This window comes from Colobus angolensis, unplaced genomic scaffold, assembly GCF_000951035.1.
Source record: "Colobus angolensis palliatus isolate OR3802 unplaced genomic scaffold, Cang.pa_1.0 Scaffold64, whole genome shotgun sequence".
Classification (NCBI taxonomy): Eukaryota; Metazoa; Chordata; class Mammalia; order Primates; family Cercopithecidae; genus Colobus; species Colobus angolensis.
The window spans coordinates 2140138-2149304 of record NW_012120043.1 but is presented as its reverse complement, the minus strand read 5'-3'; the positions used below and the strand labels follow the sequence as shown (position 1 = coordinate 2149304).

Genomic DNA, 9167 nt, shown 5'->3' with positions numbered 1-9167 from the left:
TAATCCCAGCTACTCAGGAGGCTGAGGCAGGAGAATCGCTTGAACCCAGGAGGTGGAGGTTGTGGTGAGCCGAGATCGCCCCATTGCACTCCAGCCTGTGTGACAGAGTGAGACTCTGTCTCAAAAAAAAAAAAAAATCATTATTTTCTTACTTTTTTTTTTTTTTTTGGAGACAGGGCTTTGCTCTGTCGCCCAGACTGGAGAGCAGTGGTGCGATTGCAGCTCACTGCAGCATCAACCTCCTAGGCTCGAGCGATCTCCCCACCTCAGCCTCCTGAGTAGCTGGGACCACAGGCACCCGCCACCATGCCCGGCTGATTGTTTTGTAGTTTTTGTAGAGGCAGGGAGGGCTTCACTGTGTTGCCCAGGCTGATCTCGCACCCCGGGCTCAAGTGATCCTCCTGCTTCGGCCTTCCAAAGTGGTGGGATTAGAGGTGTGTGCCACCGCTTCCAGCTCACTGTGTCACTTTATTTTATTTTATTTTATTTATTTATTTTTTGAGACGGAGTCTTGCTCTGTTGCCAGGCTGGAGTGCGGTGGCACAATGTCGGCTCGCTGCAACCTCTGCCTCCCTGCTACAAGCAATTCTCCTGCCTCAGCCCCGTGAGTAGCTGGGACTACAGGTGTGCACCACCATGTCCAGCTAATGTTTTGTATGTTAGTAGAGACGGGGTTTCACCATGTTGGCCAGAATGGTCTCGATCTCCTGACCTCGTGATCTGCCCACTTAGGACTCCCAAAGTGCTGGGATTACAAGCGTGAACCACTGTGCACGGCCACTGTGTCATTTCAAAAGAACCAGTTGGCCCCATCTCTACTAAAAATACAAAAATTAGCCGGACATGGTGACATGCACCTGTAACCCCAGCTACTTGGGAGGCTGAGGCAGAGAATTGTTTCAACTTGGGAGGCAGAGGTTACAGTGAGCTGAGATCACACCACTGCACTCCAGCCTGGGGGACAGAGTGAGACTCATCTCAAAAAAAAAAAAAAAAAAAAAAGCTCACCTTGTCGTATTTTGACCACAGAATGTTAACCCTGAAAACGGATCTTGATAGATGCATATATAGATGGAGTCTTGGGAGTTTCCTTAAGAAAATCTCTCCCCAAGAGCAGGTTTGTGGTATCAAGAGAAGGTTTATTTCCCCAAGTGCTGAGACAGGAGCTGGGGCGGATGCCGTGTTTTAGTGAGAACTGCAGGAGTGAAGAGCTGGGGCAGAGTCTAGGGGAGCACGGGGGCAGCTGCCAGCTGAACTTGGAGAGGGGCCCACAGGAGCTGTTCCTGGGCCCTTCCCCTCAGTTGTTGGGGAAAGGGACCCCAAATGGAAGCAGGCTCTCAGAGGACCCCATCCTGCGGGGCACGTCTTCCGCCTGTTCTGTGCCAGGCCCAGCAGCACCGTCTCTGCGGACTGGGAGCTGCCAGTGATGGGTGGGGGCAGCCCTGGTTTTAGGCCTGGCTGTGCTCTTACACCCGTGGTGGCCCTTCCCCACACTTGCAGTGGCTTGCGACAAGTGCCTCTGTCCCAGGAGGTGCCAGGAAACTCGGTTGATTCCCACGCAGAGTGTTTCAGTTTGTGGCTTAGACCTCCCTGTCCCCAGCCCCGCCTATCCAGGAGGAGCCAAGAAACTTAGTTGATTCCCGCCCACAGGGTGTTTCAGCCTGTGCCTCAAACCTCACCGTTGCCCGGCATGCCCACCCAGGAGGAGCCAAGGAACTCAGCTGATTGCCACACACACAGCCCTCTAGGCTGTGCCTCAAACCTCAGTGTCCCCACCTGTGCCCATCCCAGCTCTTTCTTGGTGATAGTGTCTTCCATGGGCTCTAAATTGTTCCTCCTCGTCTGAATTCAGCTGCAGACCCCTCTGCGGCAGGGGTGATAAGGCACAGCTGCACCCCAAGGGGATATGGCGAGTCCCCCAAGGGGATATGCCGAGTCCTGGGGCATCCTGGGAGGATTTCGCTCCTGCTGCTCCCTGTGACCCAGGCGTCGGACGTGCCGCCCAGGGCATCCTGGCCACGGCCCTTTCTCTGTCGCTTTCCAGGACCTTAGCAGCCCCAGCCAGTACGACACAGGCGTTGCACTGACGGGTCTGTCCTGCTTCGTCACCCCAGACCTTGCCAGAGACCTGGCCAACGACATCATGACACTGGTGAGTTTGTAAGCTTGCCCGCCACCCCTGCATGTCTGCTTGGGGAGAAACTCAGTCAGAGTGGCGTGCCAGGGAAGCTTGGCCGTGCGGAAACTGGCCGGGGTCCCTGGTGTGTGGCCTCCCTGGGATGGGAACCAGATCCCTGTCAGCTGGTGGGGCGGCTCTTGGGCCGCTTTGATGCTGCGTGTCTTGAGTTTACGTTTGAAATCATCCTGCTGAGAGGTGGAGCAGGGTCTCCCTGATGGGCCCGGCCCGGTGGGGGATGTTTGCCCCGAGGTCTGACGGTGGCTCCTGTCTGAGTTGCCAGTGGGCTTCTGTGTGGTCCTCTTTCCTCCATCCCTGACCACAGCTGGACTCCTCCCTGCCGCTCCACGTGTCAAAGGCTACCCCTGGCTGTGACAGTCTAAAACCTGAGAAGCCCCTGGAAATTTTGGCCCCAGAAACATCTGTTTTGTGCCTGACTTAATCTCCAGCTTCTGAGGGAGACTTTTGTTCCTTTTCATTTAAAAACAGCAGCCAGGGCCGGGCGCGGTGGCTCAAGCCTGTAATCCCAGCACTTTGGGAGGCCGAGACGGGCGGATCACGAGGTCAGGAGATCGAGGCCATCCTGGCTAACACGGTGAAACCCCGTCTCTACTAAAAAAAATATACAAAAAGCTAGCTGGGCGAGGTGGCGGGCGCCTGTAGTCCCAGCTACTCGGGAGGCTGAGGGAAGGGGATTGGCGTGAACCCGGGAGGCGGAGCTTGCAGTGAGCTGAGATCCGGCCACAGCACTCCAGCCCGGGTGACAGAGCGAGACTCCGTCTCAAAAAAAAAACAGCAGCCAGATTAACAGTGTGGAAGGGCATGGTTTCCTCCCTGGGAAGCGCTGTCCCTTCGTGGCTGCCTGTCCGCCCGGAGGTGTCTGGATCGTATCCGATGGGCGCTGTTCCCGCGTGGCTGCCTGTCCGCCCGGAGGTGTCTAGATCGTGGCTGATGGACGCTGGCCCCGCGTGGCTGCCTGTCCACTCGGAGGTGTCTAGATCGTGGCCGATGGGCGCTGTCCCCACGTGGCTGCCTGTCCGCCCGGAGGTGTCTAGATCGTGGCCGATGGGTGCTGTCCCCGCGTGGCTGCCTCTCTGCCCAGCAGTGTCTAGATTGTGGCTGATTGTCTTGGAGATTGTCAGCACAGCCTGCGGAGCTTCTAGATCAGGGATCAGCGGGCTGCGGCCCAGGGCCAAATCTAGCCGGCTGTGCCTTCTTTCCATGTGTCATGTCGTCTCCAGTGGCCTTGGCTATGAAGGGCACAGCCGCGTGGTCACGACAGAGGCCGTCTGGCCCACGAAGCTGAAAACACTGACTCTGGCCTTCACAGAGTGCCGGCTTCTCTCGAGTAAAGCAGTGGGGAGCCCATGAGCAGGCGGATGTCAGCGCCCCGTCATGGGGTGGCTCTGTCAGGACCAGGCAGTTCAAGGCGGCTCCCTGGGCCTGAGAGATGGGAGGGCTCCCGCCGGGGAACTTGAGCACCTGCAGGGCACAGCCGTGGGGAGCTGGGCTGTAGGCTGTGTTCCCAGCATGACTTTCCTCTCCAGCCTTCCTCCTCCCACTGTGGGACCCAGGACCCTGGGGCAGGAAGGCCACCCATGAGAAGGGCTTAGTCTGGAGGGCAGGCCTGAGTCAGGGCACAGGGAGGCCGGCTTCCATGCCGTCTAGGATGCTGCTCTCTGGCCTCTGGGGCTGGTGTGCAGCCACAGCCTCGGGCTGGAGGACGTCTTCTCCCTGTGGAGGAGGGTGGCGGGGAGTGGCGTGAGCAGGGATGAGGCGCGGAAAACCCATGTAGGCTGAAGCCCGCTGCCCCGCAGATGTCGCACACCAAGCCCTACATCAGGAAGAAGGCCGTGCTGATCATGTACAAGGTGTTCCTGAAGTACCCTGAGTCGCTGCGTCCTGCCTTTCCCCGGCTGAAGGAGAAGCTGGAGGACCCCGACCCTGGTTTGTGGATTTGAGTTAAACCTCAGGCTTGGGGGTGGGGGCTCAGCCGGTAGCCTGGGAAGACGTGGTGGCGTGTTGGGGGGTGCTGCGGGGAGCGGCGGAGGGCTCCGTCCAGGAGCATGCCAGCTGGAGGTGGCTGGGCCTCCCCTGGCTGGGGTGGCCGGGAGGGGGGTGCCGGAGGCGGGGGCAGTAAGATCCAGTGTGGCAGCTGGTGAGCCTGGTGTGTTCCTGAGCGGAGGTGTACCCCCAACCCCGCCGCCCCTTGTAGGACCAGTGCTGCCAGGGGGCGCCTTCCGCAGGGCAGGCGATGGTCTAGACCATACGTCCCTCACAGGAGCCGCCTCCACCTCACGTGACTGTTGTGTATTTGTGACGTGGTGACTGTGGGACGTGGCTTCAAATTCAGTTTCACTGAGTTTCCCTGGGCTGCGTGTGTGAAGCCTCTGGCGGGTGGCAGGCATGGTTTGGTGGACTCCAAAGCCAGCCCACAGGAATCCCGAGGCCCTGCGTGTAGGAGGGGAGACCCCAGCTCTAAGCACGGGACCCGATGGGCGAGCTTCTCCCTGGAGTGCTGGGCGCAGACGCAGCAGGAAGGCTCCCTGACCCCCGGTGGCTGGGCAGCTGTTTCTGGAGCCCTTCTTGCTGAAACCCCCACTCAGAAGGCCACCGTCAGGCTGTCCTGAGCATGGTGACGCACGGGCGCACTTGTGCCTGGCAACAGTGCCGAGCAATGCTTTCTCAGCGCCAGGAGCTGGCTGCTGTGACCTGTTCCCTGGAGGAACAGGCCTGTAGCTGCTGTCCCTGTCACCAGGAGGTGGCAGAGCCAGGGCCATGTTGAGTGAGAGCTGCCGCGGGCCCCAGAACTTCCTCGCAGACCAGGAAGACAGTAGGATGGTTTTCGAAGCGGAAGGGCGGGCCTGCTCATGAGGACCGCTTGTTCCCCAGGGGTTCAGTCGGCTGCTGTCAACGTCATCTGCGAGCTGGCCAGACGGAACCCTAAGAACTACCTGTCCCTGGCCCCACTCTTCTTCAAGCTGATGACGTCCTCCACCAACAACTGGGTCCTCATCAAGATCATCAAGCTGGCAAGTACTGCCCGGGGATGCGGCCTCCTCACCCTGCGTGGTGCATTCCCCGCGGGAGACTGAGGCCCTGCTGTCCCCGCAGTTTGGTGCTCTGACTCCTTTGGAGCCACGGCTGGGCAAGAAGCTCATCGAGCCCCTTACCAATCTCATCCACAGGTGAGTGGAGACCATGCGCGGCAGGGGCGGGCGGGTCTAGTGTCGGAGCGGCGGGGCGGGTGGGCTCCACGGGATCCATTGCCGGAGCGGTGGGGTGGGCTGGCTCCATGGGGTCCGGTGCTGGAGCGGCTGGCAGCCCGGCCCCAGCGGGGTACAGCAGGAGTTGGGCGTGAAGCAGCTGAAAGATGGAAGGCTCATATGTTCAGCAGACTCTCTGTCCTAGAGTGGAAGCCTGTGGTGGCGTTCCTGGCCGCTGGACTCTTCTCCGTGCTGCTAGAGACATTTGAGGCGTTTGGGTGTTCTTCGTGGGTCTCAGCACTGCAAGGTTGTGAAATGGGACCGTATGTCAGGAGCCTTTTCAGGCCAGGCTGCTTTTGGTTGCTAGAAGAGGACACTTTAATTCCTCCGACCAATTGCTGAGTAGGGGCCAAGACCCCCCCCCAGCCCCCACTGCAGGGAAGGAGAGGGGTGGAGTGGGCCACAGGGAGAGTCGTCATTGCCGTGACTTTCAGATGCAGTCGTGTCACTTAGCAACAAGGACACGTTCACAGAAGGGTGTCATTAGGACATTTCACTGTGTGAACAGCGTAGCGTGCACTCACATGCACTTTGCTGGTGAAGCTCACCACATTCCTAGGCTACGTGGCACGGACGTCTCCTGGACTGCGGCCCTGCCCCACAGGCAACTGTAAAGCTGTAAGCAGCTACAACTCCGTGGCGAGTATCTGTGTCTGAACACGTTGAAACACAGAAGAGGGCTGGGAGTTGTGGCTCACACCTGTAATCCCAGCACTTTGGCAGGCTGAGGCGAGTAGATCACTTGAGGTCAGGAGTTCAAGACCAGTCTAGGCAACATGGTGAAACCCCGTCTCTACCTAAAAGATACAAAAATTAGCCAGGTGTACTGGTACATGCCTGTAATCCAGCTACAAGGGAGGCTGAGGCAGGAGAATTGCTTGAACCCGAGAGACGGAGGTTGCAGTGAGCCGAGATCACAGCAGTGCCCTCCAACCTGGGCAACAGAGTGAGACTCCGTTTCAAAAAAAAAGAAAAAAAGGCCGAGCACAGTGGCTCATGCCTGTAACCCCAGCACTTTGGGAGGCCGAGGCGGGTGGATCACGAAGTCAGGAGATTGAGACCATCCTGGCTAACATGGTGAAACCCCGTCTCCACTAAAAATACCAAAACAAAGTTAGCTGGGCATGGTGGTGGGCGCCTGTAGTCCCATCTACTCGGGAGGCTAAGGCGGGAGAATGGCGTGAACCCAGGAGGCAGAGCTTGCAGTGAGCCAAGATCGTTCCACTGCACTCCAGCCTGGACGACAGAGCGAGACTCCATCTCAAAAACAAAGCAAACGAAAAACCCTAGTAAGGATGCAGTAGGAGGGCGGTACGGCCATCTCACGGGTTCATGGGCTCATGGGCCGCCGGGGGTGGGTGGTCCATTCCTGCCCGGATGCTGTCGTGGGCCTGCAGCTGCAGTGGGATTTCTCACGTGCCCTTTCTAGGAAGGTGAGATGATGATCAGCCAAGCACCATAGGCCTTGGAGAGCAGGGCATGGGCTCCCTCCTGGGGGCACGCTCCCTGGGCTCTGAGGCTGAGGCCGTCTCCAGCTGAGCCGCCGGCACTGGGTCACCGTGTCTGATGAGGCCCCCAGTCCTCATGCCGCTTCCCTGTGTTCCTTTCCTTAGCACATCTGCCATGTCCCTTCTCTACGAATGTGTGAACACCGTGATTGCAGGTGAGAACCGGCACTCTCCCCATCTGGAAGGTCTGGCACTGTCAGGCTGGGGTCTCGGGTGGGGACAGGAGGGCACCAGGCCTGGTGTCCCCGAGCGCCACCCCTGATGGCACTGAGAAGGAAAGCTGGCTGGGAGGCCGCCCCAGGCTTCTGCTATGAAGATGGCCACGCATCTGCCTGGTCCTCCACCGCCCTTGGTGCCGGGAGTTTGCTGCTGAAGCTGCTCAGTAGCCGCTCTGGAGTCCCCTTGGGCGTGAAGGGTGCATTTGCAGATGAAGCCTTTCCTCATACCTGCTTCCACGGATGCTGGCCCCTGCTGCTCAGGGCCTCCCAGCAGCTCTCACACACAGCTGCGTTTTTTCTGAGATTTTCAAGCACTCCTGAGACGGCACGTTGTTTCACCCATGAGTACTTAAGCAGCAGCATCTACCACAAAAATATTTTCTAAGGCAGAATCAGAATCCACGCCTCCAGTCGGTCCAGGGCACCAGGGCCAATGCCCAGTGTCCCCGGTGGTCTCAGCCGAGCTCCTCCAAGTCAGCCAAAGCCTGACGGGGCATTGGGCGGTGCACGTCCTTATGGTTGATAAAGCGGAAGCTTCTCACCAGGTATGAGGGCCCAGCTATTCCGGAGGCCGAGGCAAGAGCATCATTAGAGCCCGGAAGTTCCAGGCTACAGACAGAGCCAGTCCCTGCCTCTCTTGAGGCTGCTGTGCAGTGGTGCAATCATAGCTCACTGCAACCTTGACCTCCCAGGTTTAAGCAGTCCTCTTGCCTCTACAGGTGCATGCCACCCCACCCAGGTCATTTTTTGAATTTTTGGTAGAGACAGGGTCTCACTGTGTTGCCGAGGCTGGTCTTGAATCCTGGGCTCAAGCCATCTTCCTGCCTTGACCTCTCAAAGTGATGGGTTTACAGGCCTGAGATACTGCACTCGGCCAGCACCTCATCTCGTTTGTTTTTTGTTTTTTTCTAGCTTTACTTAGGTATAGTTGACAATTTAAATTTTTTGTTGTTTTTTTTTTTTTTTTGAGGCAGAGTCTTGCTCTGTCACCCAGGCTGGAGTGCAGTGGTGCGATTTCGGCTCACTGCAAGCACCACCTCCCGGGTTCACGCCATTCTCCTGCCTCACTCTCCCGATTAGCTGGGACGACAGGCGCCCGCCACCACGCCCGGCTAATTTTTTTTTTGTATTTTTAGCAGAGATGGGGTTTCACCATGTTAGCCAGGATGATCTTGATCTCCAGACCTTGTGATCCACCCGCCTAAGCCTCCCAAAGTGTTGGGATTACAGGCTTGAGCCATCGCTCCCGGCCCCTTAAAATGGTATATTTTTAAGGTACACCACTTGATTGTGAAAAAGCACAATTCAGATAATTAACACATCTACATTTCTTTCTTTTCTTTCTTTTTTTTTATTTTTGAGATGGAGTCTCACTCTGTCACCCAGGCTGGAGTGCAATGGCGTGATCCCAGCTTACTGCAACCTCTGCCTCCCGGGTTCAAGCGATTATCCTGCCTCAGCCTCCTGAGTAGCACGCGCCACCATGCACGACTAAGTTTTATATTTTTAGTTGAGACAGAGTTTCACCATGTTGGTCAGGCTAGTTTCGAACTCCTGACCTCATGGTCTGCTCGCCTTGGCCTCTCAAAGTGCTGGGATTACAGGAATGAGCCACCGTGCCTGACCCTCTTTTTTTTTTGAGACAGTCTCACACTGTTACCCAGACTGGAATCCAGTGACGCAATCTCCACTCACTGCAACCTCCGTCTCCCAGATTCAAGCGGTTCTCCTGCCTCAGCCTCCCGAGTAGCTGGGATTACAAGCACGCGCCACCATGCCCTGCTAGTTTTTGTAATTTTAGTAGAGATGAGGTTTCACCATGTTGGCCAGGCTGGTCTTGAATTCCTTACCTCAGGTGATCCACCGCCTTGACCTCCAAAATACTGGGAATACGAGCGTGAGCCACTGCACCCGGCCTACATTTCTTTTTAAAATAAATTTGAGGCCGGGCACGGTGGCTCAAGCCTGTAATCCCAGCACTTTGGGAGGCCGAGACGGG

At 57.4% G+C, this 9167-nt stretch overlaps 1 protein-coding gene across 1 annotated transcript in view; it reads left to right on the top strand.

Moving 5' to 3' along the window:
• The window catches only part of AP3D1 (adaptor-related protein complex 3, delta 1 subunit), a 42805-nt gene that overhangs the window by 3567 nt on the left and 30071 nt on the right, over positions 1–9167 (top strand). Inside the window, exons 3-7 of the mRNA XM_011964047.1 lie at positions 2045–2152; positions 3994–4123; positions 5069–5208; positions 5291–5364; positions 7056–7105. Coding sequence (XP_011819437.1) covers positions 2045–2152; positions 3994–4123; positions 5069–5208; positions 5291–5364; positions 7056–7105 — 502 coding nt within the window. The remainder of the gene's footprint in view (positions 1–2044; positions 2153–3993; positions 4124–5068; positions 5209–5290; positions 5365–7055; positions 7106–9167) is intronic.